This window comes from Fundulus heteroclitus, chromosome 4 (genome assembly GCF_011125445.2).
Source record: "Fundulus heteroclitus isolate FHET01 chromosome 4, MU-UCD_Fhet_4.1, whole genome shotgun sequence".
Lineage (NCBI taxonomy): Eukaryota > Metazoa > Chordata > Actinopteri > Cyprinodontiformes > Fundulidae > Fundulus > Fundulus heteroclitus.
This window is the reverse complement of record NC_046364.1, coordinates 3,504,704-3,523,471: the sequence shown is the minus strand read 5'-3', so window position 1 is coordinate 3,523,471 and position 18,768 is coordinate 3,504,704. Positions and strand designations below refer to the sequence as shown.

Genomic DNA, 18,768 nt, shown 5'->3' with positions numbered 1-18,768 from the left:
AAAAAGCTGCGGGCATTTAAATACTTAAACCTGGCTTGACATAGTTGCACCTCCTCCTGATTCTGGATCGGCCTTTGTTCCACGCTCATTCCAGCCATGGCTTAAAATCCTGCATTTCTAAATTCTGCTTTTGTGAAACAGCCCTCTGTTGTTTTTTTTGTTTTGTTTTTTTTTATCTTGGACCAAATTAGATCAGCTCCAAAATATTTAATTTATTATTCATGTGCTGGCTTATCATAACCAAACTGGGGAACCGTAGGAAGCTTTTGTTGTGGCGTAGAGTTAGTAGTTATTAGGCTTATGGTGTGATTACTTTATTTTTTTTAAATAAAACCAGGGTGGGTTGGGAAGCTTGTAGTTGCTCACACTTTATACATTTCAATGGTTGTGTTGTTATTGACTGTTTTCACTGCAAAAAGGGAACTAAAAGTAAGTAAAATTTTCTTGAAATGGGTATATTTTTCTGTGATTTGAGCAGCTACATAGGACTATTTGCCAATGGGAAGAGTATTTTGACCCCTAAAATTAGATAATTAGATAAGCTACACTTGAAATAAGATGATGGAGATGAATTGTTCATATTTTAAGGGCAAAAATCTCATTCCATTGGCAAATAGTCTTATTTAGCTGCTCAAATTAAGGACAAATACACAAATTTCAGGAAGATTTTACTTTGAGTTCCCTTTTTGCAGTGTTGGCTACTATAATGTGAGCTACTGCCTGTCTGGGCCAGCTCAGCTGTGTGAAAGAAGTGTTGATCTCATAGTTTTTTTTTAAAATCTGTTTTAAACAAAGGCTTAATAAAAATGTTCCAATGCAGATAAAGGTTGAAAGTTCAAAGCATAACGTGTGTTCTGCAGTTGCCTCTGTGCTTTTGCACTGAAAATACCTCGATGATACTGAAAATGGATACGGTTTCTACTTTAATGCCTTCCACACTGAAGAGTGTTTTCAGTGCAACATGATTTATGGACGCGTCGCATTCACAAGCTGTAAAAATATCAGAATTTTTATATTTCAAGAAAAGAAATCAGCTACTTGCAGTCATCAGTGGATCTAAGGTTAATTTTGTAGCTTTTCTTTTTCACTGTTGTCCATCCAAGCGGTCAAATATCTGCCCTTGAACTCAGAAAAGCTGAAAACGTCAGCAGAACATTGGTTTGGCAGTGAAATATTAGATATTTATTCGTTCCGCTGCTTTGAAATAAATCAAAGGGAGGGAAGAAGGCAGAGAAGAAACATTACAGACCCGACGGTTCATTCCTAAAGGAGCATTTCACCAGTTTAACACGCTAAGATCATTTTACAGACTGTTAAGAAATGTTTAGTACCTGAGCTGCAGTCCAGACCCTAAATAACAGATTCAGCTCCTTTTTTTTTAATTTATTTATTTTTTTTAATTTTTTTTTTTTATAAAAATTGTCCCCCATCTTTGTGAAGAGCAGCGTTCAGACGGGCCTCCCACCTGCGGGGGAGTCAGAGGGTCTCTCAGTGGAGGGAAGTGTCCCCCAGCGGGTCGACACTAACGAGCGTTTCTGGGCCTGATGGGTGACGCTCCCAGCAGCTGCCTGGCAGCCGCTCGGGGGGGGGGGGCTTTTTTTGCTGAAAAAGTATCTGAAGTGCAATCACAAAACCAGCAGCGTTCAGCTCAGTCTGACCTCTGACCTCTGACCTCGGCTGTCAGCGCTCCTCCTCCTGCTCCCCCTTCTCCTTCTCCGAGCTCGTCGTAGGAGCCGGCTCCTCGCTCTGGCTCTCCTGCTCTCCCTCCGGGTCCCTCAGAGGGGCGGCGGGGTCTCTCACCACGCCCTCCATCTCCACCTCCAGCTCCTCCTCGGTCTCCTCCTCCACCCGGCCCACGGTGTCGGGGATGATCTCCACCTCGATGTCGGAGGAGTCCTCGCTCTCCTTGAACCACACCGCCTTCTGGCCCTCCTTCCTGCGCTGCTTGGACAGGATCGACCTCATGCCGTACTCGTCCCCGTCCCCCCCGCTCCTCCTCGCCGACGGGGACCCCTTGGCGACGTGGTTGGTGTGGACGCCACAGGTGGAGCAGTGGCGGCTCCGCCTCTCCAGGGGGAGGATGCGGCTGCGGGGCTGGGGGAAGGTGCTGCGCCGGGGGACGATGTTGCTCCAGCGCTTGGCGCCCCGGCTCGGGTCGCTCTCGTTCTGGAAGCCGTCGTTGGTGAACTGCAGGGAGTCTCTGTGGCCGCTCCGAGGCTGGTCGGAGCCCAGGCAGGGCCCCAGGCACTGCAGGGGGGGTAGAGGGACCCCTCATTAATTAGTGCTCTCCAGAACGTTGGTAAAATTCACCTTTTTAGGCAGCAACATGATAACCTGACTCTAGCCATATGGATTTAGCTCCGCCTAGCTTCACTCACATCCATCTGGGACATCTCCCATAGAAAGTGATTTCTCCAACCAATTTTATTGTCTAGCCCAGGGGTGTCAAACTCATTTTGGTTGAGGGGCCGCATTCAGCTTAATCTGATCTCAAGAGGGCCACACGAGTTAACTCATTGCAAGATTAAATAGAACTAATAAATGTGGACTTGTTGTTGATTTTTATATTAAGTTAATTTCACTTTTACACAATATATTATGAATAACCTCAGCGTTTTTAAGAAAAGTATGTGCAATTTCAACAATACCTTTTACTCAGTTAAACATTTACTTGTGCATTATGCATAAGAACTGATCACAGTGATTATACAATGTTGAAAAACATTTATTCACATTTTTTGGAACTTAAAAACACTGTCCTGCATGACAAAATACATCAAACAGATAAAAATTAAGAAATGATTTGAATTTTTCCACACCTGAAGCTTAATCTGCTAATTAAAACACAGCGCCCCTCGTGGACAATATAGGAACTGCATATTTTCAATTAAACGAAGTATATGTTTTTTTCAATAATTGTTTTATCATTCTCTTCCTTTTATCTTGTCCACTTGTGAAAGTCAAATCTGATGAGCTCTTTGTGGCATCTTATTGCCCCATTGCCAGACAGGACACTGGGAAAAAAAATAAAAATAAAAATATTATTATTTTTTTTTAATAATGATAATGCATTTAGCCACAGGGCCGGACTAAATTGTTCGGCGGGCCGGATCCGGCCCTCGGGCCGTATGTTTGACACCCCTGGTCCAGCCAATCAGGACGCAGGGCTGGAGTTTCATAGATGTGACGTAGTGGAGAAGCGACCGTGAAAAAAAACAATGGCGGCTCGCATCGAGGAAGCAAGCGTTAGCATTGATGCTGCTATTTCTTCCGTGTTGTCCAATCTACCTAATATTGTTTCATTAAAAGAACATCAGAGAACGCCTCTGAAGGATTTTGTTGGTGGAAACCATGTTTTCGCCCTTCTCCCGACCGCATTTGGCAAGTTTTGTTTGCCCTGGAGCGGTTAGCGCTAACCATATTAGGAGGCCTTTAGTCCTCGACGCGGTCGGCCCGGGATCGACTCCGACCCACGGCGCTTTGCCGCCTGTCTCCCCCCCTCTTCCTGTCAGCTCACTGTCAATAAAACGTGTGCCACTAGAGCCGCAAACACATTTAAAAAAAAAATAAAAATTTTCCTCCGTTGCTCTCATCAGCGTCACGGGTTAGCTTCGGTGTGAGTGGTTGAAATAGCACGTCGATAAAGATGACAGACAAGTGGCATATCCAATTATATGCAAGGATTTTTGATAAGGCCCAGCCTTCAAAAAAGGCAATTCCTATGGCGGTGTCCCAGATGGATGTAAGTGGAGCTAGGCGGAGCAACATACAGCTGGCTAGAATCAGGTTAGAAACAGGATTTCACAAAGTTTTCCCATGCTGCCATTTTTTCAGTCATTTTTTTAATGTCTGAAATCAACTTTTTCTATGAAATTCCCAACATCCAGGTCACCTCTGACCCTGCATTGCTGTAGTTTATCCAGGGACTGGGATGTTGGTCCTTTTATTCCTAAAATATTACATGAATACTTAAAAAAATTAAAAGCTTGAAAATGAAAAGACAACTGTTGATAAATATTGAAAGACCGAAATATAATTAACTCCCAAAAACCACTCAAGGCTCTAAAAAACGGATCAAACGTAACATTTACCCCATTAGAAATAATTTATTGTCTAAGAAAAAAAATATAGAGATTAAAAACTGTTCACGTTAGATTCCTGTTTTTTTTTTTTTGTCTTTGTGATAAAGGAAATTCCTGCATATATTCCACTCCATTAATATATCTTGCACTAAATCTGGTTTGGAGGGTATTTTTTTAGTTTTTTTTCACTCTGATCTGAAATTTTTATATATTATGTAGTCTATAGCCTATAATAAACTATTTTCTAAAACCACATTTGAAACCTTTATTCGGCATTCTAAATTAAAAAAAGGCATTAATTACAACAAAATGAAAGAGACAAAGAGCAGGAGGTGTCCCTGTAATGCAGCAGCTTGCTTAGCAGTGAGAGAACAGAGGTAAATTACGTTTATTTTGTTTCTTAAACCAGGGTTCTCAAACTTTTCATGGCCATGGACCCCTTTAGATCCCCTTATGCTGAAAGTATTTTTTGTTAAATACATTAGGAATTATGTACGTATTTAAAATAAACCTATATAAATACACTTAATATTAGATATTTGGTGGAGAGTAGACCCTCATTCTCGATGTAACCGTTCTCATACTTCCTAATTTTAGCTGATTTGGCTTCTACCTTACTTGAAGAAGTGAACGGAGTTAAATATTTGTCCATTGTGCTGACGCATCCTCAGCAGCGCCTCCTAAAGCCTGACAACATGCGTTTCACGGACCCCCAACCCGTGGTTCGTGGACCCCGGGGATCCAGGCACCCCATTTTGAGGGCCAAAGCCTAGAAAGATTGTTCTGAACTATTGAATGTCATTAAATTCAGTGTTAAATTGATGTGTTCATGTGGTCATTATTATGAAGCTACAGCTAACAGCATCCCATAATAATCCGTCATCACCGCTGCCTAATAATTAGCTTTTCCTTTTACACTAAAACATGCAGCTGCTGCTGTCTGTAGTTCACAGACCAGCTTCATTTTCAGAGTGAAACAGTTTATCCGTCATCACAAAGAAATCCAAGATTTAAAACTTTAATAAGCCAAAAAGATTGCCAGGTCTGTCTTAGAAAATGTATTTTAAATCCTAATGAGTTTTTCGTATGACAAAGGTTTTATATATATTTCCTGATGTGCAATACCATGCAAATGCTTTAATGAAGAGCTCAACTCTTTGTTTCCAATGAGCTATATTATTATTTTTTTATCTTTCCCATAAAAATGTCAGTTTAGGACAGAAAAAAGCCGCAAAGATCCAGAGAAAAACTTTGTAAAGCCTAGAAAACACAACCTGAGGAAAACAGACGGACGGCACTGTGTCTTGGATTTTTGCAAACTTCCCTCAGAAAACTGACCTCACAAATTCTCTTGAGGCTCGTGTTTTCCTTCCACAAGCGGGAAATCAAGAAGCCGATCACGATGAGGGAGAGAATCAGGAGCGCCGCCATGACCAGACCGAGCAGCGCCATGTCGCCCGGCCGATAGCCGACGTTTGAAGGGGACGGCATGGCCACGGCTGCAGAGGAACACAGGTGAGTGATTCAGGTGCGCACCATAGAAAGCATTAGAGCTGCATTGTTATTTTTTAGTGCTTTTCACTTCTACAAATATCATTTGTTATGCAAACAGGATGTGACTCACCAGGTATGACCTGAACAGAGAGTGCTGCAGTCCCAGACTCCCCTGTAGTGGAATCCACGGCTCGCAGCTGCAGCCAAGCACCAGGTTTATAGTAAGAAATGTCAGAGTTAAGACAGAAAGACTCCTGGTAGCAGTTCGCCGGATCGTCGCTTACCTGAAGGGCGAAGGACTCCGTCTTTACCACCCGTTTCAGGATCACAAAGCCATCAGGGGTTACGTTGACGTAGCTGCTGTACTGGACCTCATATTTCACGTCGGGGTTCACACCCTGACACAAACAAGACAGACCAAAAAAATAAATAAATGGACATAACTTTGCAGGAGATGTTTAACAAAAAAAAACGCATGGATCAGAGGAATATGACACAAACTAGTGTGTACATTTATTTTTAAAGCAACAATTAGCCGTGACAATCATAGACCACAGAAAAGAAACGCGTGCTGCAGGTTCCTTGATGAAGGCATCAAAAAATGAAGGCATTACATGATTTTACCCACTTTTGCATCCTAGCACATGTCCTTAACCGTCATATGTTTTTTCCTGAATTCAAAACAAAGGACAACCTGTTTGATTTGTTTTGCAGCTTAAAAAATAAGAACCTTCAGAGTATTATTATGCCTTCATTAAACAGGAATATGTTTTTAGATTAGTCCTGAAGATTAACAGTTAGCTGATTACAGCAAAATTTTCCAATTTGGATCAAAGGACGATTGACTGGTGAATAACTTATATTTATTTTCATAAGCCATAAACTTAATCAAACACTTTCTGACACTTGGGGGCAGGCGTGAGTTGGGTCCGCCCCACTTTGACTTTAAAGTATATTTTATTTGCTGACATTTTATTAGGAGGTAATAAAAATGTGTCAGCTCATGAAAATGAAGCATATGTTTTCCTAAATATCTGTCTTCTGGATAAAGTAAAACAAAATAGCAAAATTTTTAGTGTTCATTATTGCCTATTGCTTCATTCATAACTTTCGGTTGAACAGCAAAAATTCCACCAAAATCAAACATATCTTCTGGAAAAACGTTCTGCATGTTTTTTTTTTATGATAAAATGTATAATAATCTCTATTTGTCATTGGAGTTTTGTACATTTTCATCCCTTGGGAGCAGTGGGTTGACCCTGTGCGTCAAGGAGCTTTCCGGACCTAAGGGTCTTGCCCAAGGACCCAAAGTGGCACTCTGAGGGATTTGAACCAGGGAACTTGCTTCTTTCTCAGGAAACAAGCACCCAGTTTAAACCAGCAGGCACGTACGCTACATGACAGCTACACAAACAGACTTTAATAACTGTACAATAGTTATACATGGGAACCACTCACTGTTGCAAAGTCCTCGTCCCGGGCTCGGACCCTGAAGGGTCTGTTGGTGGTCCGGTCTCGGAGAATCATGCTCTCCGGGACAGAGTTGCTGTAGATAAATCCTTCGTATCGCTCTTTCTCAAAGCGGGGCGGGTTCCTGCTCTTCTTCATCACATCAATGGTCACCTGCGTCACTGCAAACTGATCCCTGTTATTCACCTGCGATGCCTGAGACAGTAAAAAATATTTGTAAAACCGGAGCTTTCTGTTGTTGGAGGTGTTGAAATATTCACTGGAGAACATTTTTCTTTCTTTTTTACCAGGATTGTAAGAATGATTGGGCCAACGATATCTGCAGCTTTGGTCATTGTAATGTTCCCCGTGTCTTCATCAATTTGGAATATGTTCCCTTCATTTCCTTATGATGAAAGGAAACATAGATCACTAAGAAAATCTTAAAGTTTGAATAACACATCCCTAAAAACCTAAATATGACAAGTGATTAAACTATTGAAACTTTTTTACGTATCATGGGGTACCAAAAAGCTATTATACACATGTATTTATGACAATAATAATATGAACAAACGATATTTTCTAGACCTTGGCTTGTCGCTAACAAGCTAATGAGCTAAAGCAAATTTGTAAACTCTCTTGACACTTTCAAATATTTTGAAGCACTAGTGTCTTAAAAACTATTTTTTGTTTCATTTTAAATACTGAATCAATGACTTTTGTCAAATTTAATGAGTGGCTTTATTTGTTCTCACAGAACGGAGAAAAGGTAAATGCTGACTAGCTTAGCATTGCCAAGTAGCACTAGCTGCTACGTTTTAAGCTTATTTGTATTATTTTAATTGGTTGAACTGAATTTAGTTTCTGAATCCAAAGTTTATTTAAATACATGCTTATTGAACTTGCTTATTATCTGATCAAGACAAGAATAAAACTAATTCCTTAATTGTACTCATTTGGAAAATCTTTTCTTAAAATCAAGGATATTCAATTCAGTTCAAAAATACAAATAAAAACCAATAATAAAATGTATGCCTAAATTTTCAGAAAATAAAATAGAATTTAAGAACTTTTATGAGCTAAATACATATAGCGAAGTAATATTTATCCCTATTTACTGTTAGGCCTATAACCGGTATGATTTAAGCTTTATTTAACCAGGATATACTCCCATTGAGATGAAAAACGTCTTTTTAAGGGGAGTCTTGACCAAGAGGCAATGACCAGCTCATATATATGAGAATGGATTTCCAAAATGCTTCCTTATAGTAAAAAGAGGAAAATCCTGCAAAACTTTTTATGTAGGCTATATTATGCATAAAATATTACATAGTGATATTTTGAATGTTTTAGCCTCAAAAGCTTATTCTTTAGAAAACCATCAAGTATAATTAATTAACTTTATTCAGAGAGAAATAAATATTAGACCATTTTTATTATATTAATTATCAAGTCAAAAGATGAGCCCTGCATATGTTGTAAAATAGCCTATTGCAGAAAAAAATACAAATTAAAAACAAACATGAGTTAATATCTCGAATCCAACCTCGTAATACTCTGTAGCTGATCGGTTCACTGCGGTTCCTGTCTCCATCCCTGGCGAATACGGGTCCAGGCTCCAGCACTAATGGGCCTTCCTGTGGTGTAGAATCAGTCTGGTTAGATTTAATGTAAAACAATGTCCACAAAAAAGATTACAGGAATCTGTCCGACAGATAAGATTTAAACCAGCCTAATGCTTTCCCCTTAATCCCTACAGTATGTTCAAGTCTTTGTAGGAGAATATTGTGATCAACTGTATCAAACGCAGCACTGAGATCTAACAGGACAAGTATAGACACAAGTCCATTATCTGAGGCCATGAGAATATCATTAGTGACCTTCACCAGAGCTGCTTCAGTGCTATGATGAGCTCTAAAGCCTGACTGAAACTTCTCAAGTAGGTCATTACTTTGTAAATGTTCACAAAGTTGATTAGCAACTACTTTCTCAAGAAATGTAGATAAAGTAGATTAGATATAGGTCTGTAATTTATTAAGTCATCTTTCTTAAGTAAAGGCTTAATAACAGCTACTTTAAAAGCCTGTGGTACATATCCATTTACTAAGGATAGATTAATCATGTCTAAAATAGGGCCACTGATCAAAGGGAATATGTCCTTAAACAACTTGGTTGGGATTGGGTCTAACATACAGGTAGAAGGTTTAGATGAAGCTAAAATTTTAGATAGCTCAGAAAGCTCTACTGCTTTTAAACAGTTCAGACACTGCACATGTTCTAAAGATTCCTCCAATGCTGCCTCACTTACTAAGGACGAGGTAATCATGTTTGGGAGGATGCCAATTATTTTATTTTTAATGGAATAATTTTTATTTATGAAGAATCCCATAAAATCATCACTGCTAAGAGCTAAGGGAATGGATGGATCAACGGAGCTATGACTCTGTGTAAGTTTGGCAACTGTACAGAAGAGAAATCTAGGATTATTTTTATTCTCCTCAATTAATGATGAAAAATATGCTGCTCTGACTCTGCAAAGGGTCTTGTTATACAACAATAGACTGCTTTTCCAGATTAGGTAGGATTCCTCTAGATGTGTAGAGCGCCATTTTCTCTCCAGTTTCCTGACGTTGTGCTTTAAAGCCGTAATGCTAGTGGTCGTTTAACGTTTTCATTCTGACCCAATCCCACACCAGCCCATGCGTGGTGTGGACAGTTGCTGTGAAACGCTAAAATAAACTCGCCTCCTTCTCGGTGAGGTTGACCTTGCCTCTGTAGCCGCCGCTCACGCAAAGTTTGGCGATTCCTAAGTTAGTCCTGAGACACGGCTGGAACCATGGGGGCCGGTTGTCCACGTCCTTCACCTGCACGGTGATCATGGCCACAGAGGTGAAAAACGGCTCGTTGGAGGCAGAACCGTTGAACGTGTCCTAGGAGTGAAAGATGCGTGCAGGTCAGAGCGGGAAAAAGACGTAATGAAGGTGGTTTGAAACGTAAATCCGTCATGCACCTGCACGTGTAACACCAGAGAGATCTTCTGCACCACATCAAAGTCCAGGATGCTCCTAACAAGGATCTTTGGCCTGTTGATGTTCTCCAGACGGAAATATTTATCCTGCTTTGGACGACAGATAAAGAAGTTTTTGGAACATATCCAAGAAGAACTGATCTTTGCAGGATAAATGGCAGATTATGAGACCAAGATAAACCATTTTGAAACATTTTCCACCTCTAACTCAGATGGAAAACTGACCAAAAATCTTTTATGGGTAATAACATTCAAAACAGTAATAAAAGTCATGAATTAAGTGAAGCGCATTTCCCATTTATTCCTGAAACTGCATCTTTTTAGTCTAACAGCTCGGCACATCTTTACTCAGTGCTTGTTTTCCTCTCTTTGCAGAGATGCTCCAAATCTGACTGACTGGGAGGACATCTGTCTTCAGACCACAACACAATTTATTTAAATTGATTTATTTTGGGTTTTTTATGCAAAAGTGGCCTGTATTTGATAGTTGCTGACAGAAAATAGGGTTGAGAGAGAGGGGGACGACATACGGCCAGGACTGGAACCCGGAACAGCCGTTGTAGAGGATTGCGTTGTGTTAGCAGGTTTTTAAAAAAAATCTTATTCAGGTTTTTGTTCTTTCTGATTTGGATGCTTTGTGCTGTAGCACTGAAAGCTCAGTGGCTTCTTTCATCTTCTACTTTCTAGCAGAACCTGAATGTTTTGTGCCAACATGGATAGGAATTTCTTCATGATTACCCTCCACTTTGACTTGGCGTCTACTTCCGTGTCAAAGAAGAATAAACCCAAAAAGAAGCTGCAACTACCGCCGTGCTTCGCTGAGGTGATGCACAGCAAGGTTTTCGCCCCAATGTACCTTTGGGAATTATGGCCAAAAAGGTCAACCTAGATTTTCATCAGACAATGACACATTTTCTGACATGCTTGGAACATCCACGGGTATGAGAGGTGAGAGATGCAATTTTCAGGTTATTTTTAAATTGAGTTGTTCAGGATTTATTTACATTAAAGATGGCGAAGGTTTTAAAATGATTCATATTACTCTACATGTTATTTAACGCAAAAACCTGCCATTTAAACAGACTTTTTGTTGATGGTAATATAAATATAGTAGCTTTGTTATGAAAAATATAGAGGAATTAACATAAAATTAGTATTTTTTGCCTTTGGGTAGTCTTCATACAGTAAAATAAAAAATACATACATAATATCTGAGCTAGAGATTTAATCCATAATTTTGAAAGAAAATCATCAGAAGGCAACTGAGGAAAGATGCAGTGGAGACGTTTTAAAGAGGTAAAGATAGAAATATCCTATTTATATTAAATAAATAGAAACACAGCAACCAGGAGGAGGGAAGCCTTACAGTTGACGACTCTAAGCGATAATAAAGCGGCTCTGAATCAACATCCGTCGCTTCTATCAGTCCGACGCTGGAGTTCACAGGAATGAGCTGCAGGACGCAGAAAGAAACCAGTTAAAGCAGAAGCTTAATGGAAAAATGCTAAAGAGAAACTGGACCCACCTCGTTCACATCCAGCACGTAGTGATTTTGGGCGAAGTTCGGAGGATTATCGTTCACATTTTCCACCAGAACCTCCACGGACTCGCTCACCTGCAGGAGAGATGAGCAGTGATGGTAGTGAAAGATGTTAACGTTTTTTATTTACTGTGGGAACTTTTAGCTGTTTTGTTGTTGATGGTTTTACTCACAGGACTGGAGCCGGCTTTGCTACATTTCACCCAAACCACCAGAGTTGGACTCTGGAGCAACTGGAAAAATCAGAACATTCCTGGTTACAAACTCACGTAATTTTACCTTTAACTATGCAAAAGTCTTCAGGTGTTGCTTAAATCTTTCTGGAGGACTTTTTGAAATTTACTTTAGCCTTTTGCTGCTTTTTAACTCAAACTGAGTCCAGTTTTCGTTTTTTTAGCCACCTTATGTCTGACCTATAAATCATTCAGGCTCAACAGAGGCCAAAAACTCGAGTGATGAGTCGGTGTCAACACATAACAACCAACCAGGCAAAGAACCAGTTTAGTTTTCAGTTGTTCAATGTACAAAGGAAGCAGAAGGAAAACACCCAATGTGCCGCATGTTGAACTGCAGCAAGTCTTGCATTAGAGTCAAGACATCATTAAACTAATGCTTAGGTTAAATATCTGTGGCGTTTGCTCTGGGTTAAACTGGCGAGCTGTTTGGGGTGCACGTCACCTCTCACCCAGTGACTTCTGGAGATGCCCAGCACATATAAGTATGTTTGTAAAATTAATGGATGGTTGTGTGACACTGGGTTCCTTTTTTTTCTTATCTCCTAAAGACACAACTATCAGATATTTAGTTCCAAAAAAAATAAAAACAAAACAACTGGACTTGTTTTCCGTAGTGAAGACGTTTCACTTCCTCTCCAGGAAGCTTTCTCAATTCAAAAAGTCTGGAGTAATGTGGAGTAACAAGCTTTATACCACTGCCCAAACAAAGGCCATGTAATGGCTTAGATAACATGCAAATTCAACAGAAACAGGTCCACCCCTTAGTAATGGGCGGTCCTTAAAGCCATTAAGCCAGCAGATTAGACCGGAACTGGTCCACTCCTCTGTAACGAGGAGTCGTCAGGGTTGTTATTGGCCTGGCTTAAAGGAACTGTTTGTTTGGTAATGGTATAAAGCTTGTTACTCATCATTACTCCAGACTTTTTGAATTGAGAAAGCTTCCTGGAGAGGAAGCGAAACGTCTTCACTACGGAAAACAAGTCCAGTTGTTTTGTTTTTACTTTTTTTGGAATGACCATGACCTGGATGACTGAGAATCTTCACCAGCATAAGATATTTAGGTGCTCAAGTTTGTCCATCAGGTTTTCAGGCTTTTTTCTTAAAAATTCACAATTTCACATTCTTCCACAATCAAATTTCAAAGTTTTCAGTTAATTCTGAGCTGACTGGCTGGATCAAGGATAGATGGATGCATGGATGGATCTGCAGATGGATGATTGATGGATGAATAGAGGGATGGATGGATGGATGGATGGAAGGATGGATGGATGGATGGTTGAATGGTTTGACCCAGTGACATCATGGATGATTCAGGGCTCAGATGCAAGATGGCGTCCATCAGGTGAAGCTCAGATTAGCACAGAGCTAGCTTCTGTTAGCATCATGAACCTGTGAGGACCGCGTGTCTCTTTCATGGTCGCCTGGTGTTTGTTGACCAGCGGCTGTTTCCCAGGATTACCTCGTAGTCCAGGCCTTTCTTCACCATCAGCAGGTTCCCTTTGACGTAGAACAGATCCTCCGGGTTCACAGAGACGCTCAGAGTCACATCGTTGTTGGAGCTGATTTTCACCACCTGGATGTCGACCGTGTTGTTCTCCGGGATCGTCACCGGACCGGGAGGCACCGTGCAGACTGGTGACGGGGGACAGAACCAGCATTCAGTACAATAAACACAATAAGACAAAGGTGAGCAAGCTAAAGTCAGTTTATTTATAAACTAATCAGGTTCTTCTTTAGTCAAACACATCACAGCATAATGATGCATTAATTCATGCAGAAGGAGTCCCGACCTAATGCTGAATCGATTTAATGTGCTGTACTCAGACATTTCTGTCTTAACAGAGTTATTTTTATTGCTCTGAAGTAACATTTTAATTGGGTTTTGTTTAGCTGTCGGCCTCAATCATTAAAACTGAGAGGGGAAAAAAAAGCTTGACGCACATGACTTTGTGGAATTAATTGAATTACTGAGACCATTGTTCCAAAACAGAGAAAAATGAATTGCATTTAAGTAGCTCGATTAAATGTATAAAGTTTGGTTATATCCTAATTGATGGAGCAGGAGACGAAAAGACGCATCAGGACGGTGATGAGATTTGGATCATAACCTGAAAGAACGAGATCCTGGTTACAAGCAGCCAAAAGAGCATCCTTCTTCTCGTTTAGAGCTCCTGCTTCTCTGGATAGAAAGGAGCAGATTGTGGTGGTTCAGGAATCTGAACCAATGTCTCTCTATAAGGTGACCCTAAAACAGACCCAGAACTCACTAGAGGGACTATAAACAGACCTTCTGCCCTGGAGGAGCTGGACAGGGTCCCTCTCTAGAAGGATTAAAGCTAAAGGTGGACACCTGGACTTCACGTCTGTCTGAACACAAACTGCTCCAAAAGATATTCCAATATTTTTCTCCTTTAACTTGATTATCCATTGTGGTTGTTGTCATATTATTTAATTTCCTGAGATGCAAACAAAAAACAACAACATAATTTCCATTTCTCCTCTAAGTATGAATCAGTGTTCTGGTCTCATTTTTCAGTCCAGCTCCTTGCTTCTTCTTTTTTTATCTATTTACTTTGACTAGGCCATGTGTTGATGCATGATGTCTTTCTGCTGTCAGACATATTGACATTTTGTTGTTATCACAGGATGAGGCAGCAAGATCGTGTCAGTTTGGTCATAATTAGCATCGCAGGGTTTGGGGGAAACATGGGAGCCGCTTGCATGGCTGAAAACACCAGCTATGGAGTACGGTAGTGGCAGCATCATGATGTGGGGGAGTTAACTGCAGGAGGGACTGGTGGGCTTCACAAAAAAGATGACGTCATGAGGGAAGAACATTATCTGGAAATATTTAGGCAACGTCTCACACGTTTGGACACAAATGAGTCTTCAAAACGGATCCTGACCATTTTGCCTGACCCATTTTCACTGGTTCTGTCAGGAGGAATGGTGTCACAATTCCAGCAAACTGCTGTGAGACGCTTTTGGAAGGAAACCCAGAAATCTTCCCCAGTTCACAGAGTTTACAGACGATTCAGCTAAATATTAGTTTAGAGAGGAGACGTCCCTCTGCCTTGTATGACCCTGGTTTCAGAACCTGGATACCAAACTGCATTCCTCCTGCTGTCACATGGCGCATCAAGTCATGTGACTTCCTGTTTCCTCACTTCCTCTTTCGCTTTATTACAGAAGCTGCTGGACCTTCTGAAAACCTCCTACAGACACAATTAGCAGTGAGTTTGTTGTGTTTAACAAAGCATTTAATTATTTTTTACCATTTTATCCAATTTCACAAATTCAGTCTCCAACCTTTTTAACAGTTAGCTGTAAAGCTAACTGTTTTAGCTCAGCGCTAATACCAACTTTACTTTGTTCCAAAAAAAGTAAAAAACAAAAGCTACTGGACTTGTTTTCCGTAGCTGAAGACGTTTCGCTTCCTTTCCAGGAAGCTTTCTCAGTTAAAGCATTCTGGAGTAATGATGAGTACCAATAATGGCTTAGATAACATGCAAATTCAACAGAAACAGGTCTACCCCTTAGTAATGGGCCGTTGTTAAAGCCATTAAGCCAGCAGCTACGGAAAACAAGTCCAGTTGCTTTGTTTTTTACTTTTTTTTTGGAATGACCATGACCTGGATGACTGAGAATCTTCACCAGCAACTTTACTTTGGAAACTCTGAAAGCTAACGTTTGAGTAATTTTATCATTTTGTCTGCTTTGTTAAGCTTAAGATGGAAAGCAATTGACATTTCAACAAAATTATTCATTTTTTTTAATGATGATTTTTGTTTTTAGAAAACAAGATTTAAGCTACAGTTAAGGCAATAACCAAACATTAGTTTTGGTCATTATAGTTTAAAGAGTCGTGTTTGTTGCTGCTGTGGCGGTGAGCTACGCTCCACACGAGAACCTTTAAATGAAGAATTACCAATGCCTGCTGATAGAAAATGTTTGAGTTTGTTTTTAAAACATATGTTTGTTGTCATTTGCGACTCAGAATGAAACTGAAATCAAATGACCTTTTATAAGATGGCTGCCAAAGAGGACACGCCCACATGGTAATGTTTGTCTGGAGCGACCCTAACATCTACCAGGGCTTTGGTGGACCATGGAGTTTTCTGTCATTATAAAGTAGCTGGAGAAGAACCCGTTGCTTCCTGTCATGGATTTGTCTGTAAACGTCTGAATTTAAAGGAAGTAATAAAACATTCCTCTCATCATTCTGGCATTTAGCAGATTTAAATAAATTTTCCCCTCCTAACCAGTTTTAAACCGGAAAGTTTAGTCTTGACTTAAAGTTAGACGGTCAGAGAAATGGCTCTGTGTATTTTTTTTTTACATTCTGTTGGGTTTTAGCTGTTTAAAACCATTAATCAACAATTTATTAACAGCTTCAGATTAAGACGTGTCTGGGAATAAAGGCGTAGGTGTAGATGTCGGTCATTTGGGGAGTTTGAGTGCTTATTGGAGCTGTTTTGTGTCTGTTTTAGCATTATGTGGGTCCGACGTTGATCTGCAGGACGCTGCAGTTTTAGTAAACAAAGACAGCGTCCTTATTTCTCTTACTGTGTTTGGTGTTAGTTTAAAGTTCGATCTGATTAAATATTTAGTGGAGAAATATTTTACATCCCTGTGATGTAGTCAAAGCCATCAGATGAGTGGGATTTGGTTCAGTTGGATAGTTTCCAGTTTAGTCTTAACACGCAATCATCTATGCTTGGAAACAAGATGAAAATCATCCTTACAGCTGATGGAGTGACTGTGTTTCACCTTTTCTGGACTTGATCCATGAAGGATTTTCTCTCTGACTTTACAAGGCCTGATCTCAGGAAAACAACAATAGAGACGATTTTGAAAGTAGGCTCTGAACCTTCTGCAGAAACCAGGAAGCTGGTACCTAAACACTGTCTATAAAGCCTGAAATCATCCCACAGCTCTTCTTCTTCCTTGACCGTCATTCTGGTCACATTTCAAACACACGAATAAAGGGATTTAAGGCAAACCTGTTGCATGATTTACATTTCCTTGACTCTGAAAAGCTTTCCTGCAGCTGACCCTTAAGGTGCTTCAAAGCCAAAGAGGATCCACACCAAGCAGAACTCTACTCACGTCTCTGAGCCCGACAAAGTGTGGAAAAGCAGAAGGCGACGATGCATCCGAGCAGAACGTCCACAGGTTGGTTCTTGGGTTTCATTTCCATGTCCTGATTCCAGAGGCAGCAGCGAATGAAGTCCGGCGGAGGATGAGGAGCCCGTGGTACCAGCTGGTACTCTGCAACATAATGGCCCGTCTGTGCTGCCCGCAGAGTGGGAGTCGACTACAGTTGCGATGTTTGTGACTTCATCTTAGGGCCACATATCGCATTAAGGGCCTGCCAGCAGCAGACTCGCAGCCTCCCACTAAAATACTTGCATCTCCTTTAGCCTGGACGGCTCATTCTGTTCTGGTGGCCCTGATCCGCTCTGGGAGGAGTCCAGGAGAGGAATGTCAGCAGCTGGAAACATTCCTGACAAGCGGGAGTACTGTCTGAGTCAGACATTATTACACTGTGTGGCTCCCGCTTTTATTTTGAAAATCGCTGATAAGAAAACATTTGGTCGCATTTCCTGCTGCTGTAAAAAAAAAAATAACATTCAAGAGATTTTATCAGATCATAAGGTAAAATAAAAGAGTTTTTCCACAGATGTCCCAAAGAAGGACTCATCCGGTCTCCTGCTGTTTGTCTCGGCCCTTCCTGGACATCCTCAAAGGTTCTGTTGGAATCAATGTGGCCTCTTTGCTGCTCTTCTCCAAGCTCTGCACTGGTGGCTCATGTCGACACTGGAGCTTGGGTGACGTCCTGAACCCATTTCAAGCACATCTGCTTCTCTTTTGTAGCAACCCGTCTGCTGATTAGAGTGACTGATTGGTTTCAGCCGGACTCTTTCACAGCATCGCCTGCTGATGAGACGACTGGACTGATGTGAAGCCAGCCGGTCCATAAACCTTTTAAGGTAAATCTGTTTTCAATTAAGTACATTTTACCAAACCTCTTTTAATCTTAATTGCTCTAGCAAATTCAAGCCGCAGAAAAGTTTTATTTTTTTGGACAAACATGAGACTTTTGTCACTTAAAGTTTCCTTTGACACCATGATGGCAGCTGAAGATGATGATGATGATGATGATGATGATGATGATGATGATGATGATGATGATGCAGCTGACTTCAGGGGTTCCCTGCTTTATGTAAAGTCTGCATTTGACACTGTTGATGAAGATGCTACAGTGTTTCCATCACCTAGAACCAAAAATCTGGCATGCGGGGTACCACAGGGCTCGGTTCTGGTGCCTGTTACTTTCTTCTCATACGTTATTTCTCTAGGATTTAAAATGTACAAAATCCTCTGTTTTTTTACAATCCTTATGCTGATGATATTCTGCTTTACTGATAGTTTAAGAGAACTGAGCACCACAAGCTATCATCCTTAATAAAATGGGTGGCCGGCACCAAACAGTGATGCGGCGGCGCCCCTGGCGGCAGCAGCCGAACACAGCTCTGTACCAACTCGCGGACTTTTTGCATAAAAATGCATAAAAATGCCGCCAAACTCGCTGGAAACCACTCATCTACCCAGCCGATCAGTACTTGACCGCGAGCGCCTGTTGGAGTTGCGATCAAGTTGTGTTTTTGGACTTTTAAATACCACGCTCGTCTGCTTACGTGACTGTGGCGTCCTACGGAGACCAGCCCCGGAGGCCTGTGAAGCGGCGGCCTCGACGAGCAGCTCACGCCGGAGGAGAGCGACGCGGAAGCGGTGTAGCCGGCTGAAGAAGCGCGGGTGCCGAGGAGGCTTAGCAGCGAGGCTAAAGGCTAACCCATTCAGACCGCCGCTACCATCCATCTGGCTTTCCAACGTTCGCTCACTGGACAACAAAATGGACCATTTACAACTCGA

At 41.1% G+C, this 18,768-nt stretch overlaps 1 protein-coding gene across 3 annotated transcripts; it reads right to left on the bottom strand.

The window, feature by feature from the left end:
• Window positions 1-1,587: 1,587 nt before the first annotated feature.
• cdhr5a (cadherin-related family member 5a) lies at window positions 1,588-17,253 on the bottom strand. 3 transcript variants are annotated; one of them, XM_036135874.1, is made up of 13 exons: window positions 16,942-17,253; window positions 13,292-13,464; window positions 11,770-11,829; window positions 11,423-11,671; window positions 10,039-10,146; window positions 9,773-9,958; window positions 8,575-8,665; window positions 7,334-7,431; window positions 7,035-7,241; window positions 5,861-5,974; window positions 5,707-5,773; window positions 5,421-5,581; window positions 1,588-2,247 (listed from the first exon to the last, which is right to left on the bottom strand). In XM_036135874.1, exons 6-13 carry the CDS (start codon window positions 9,905-9,907, stop codon window positions 1,681-1,683), a joined length of 1,440 nt encoding a protein of 479 aa, XP_035991767.1. In that variant the 5' UTR covers window positions 9,908-9,958; window positions 10,039-10,146; window positions 11,423-11,671; window positions 11,770-11,829; window positions 13,292-13,464; window positions 16,942-17,253; the 3' UTR covers window positions 1,588-1,680. The 3 variants fall into 3 exon arrangements, with proteins under 3 accessions (XP_035991767.1, XP_035991768.1, XP_035991769.1); XM_036135875.1 differs by having other exon boundaries at window positions 10,039-10,143; XM_036135876.1 differs by lacking the exons at window positions 11,423-11,671; window positions 11,770-11,829; window positions 13,292-13,464; window positions 16,942-17,253 and having other exon boundaries at window positions 10,039-10,407.
• Window positions 17,254-18,768: the final 1,515 nt, after the last annotated feature.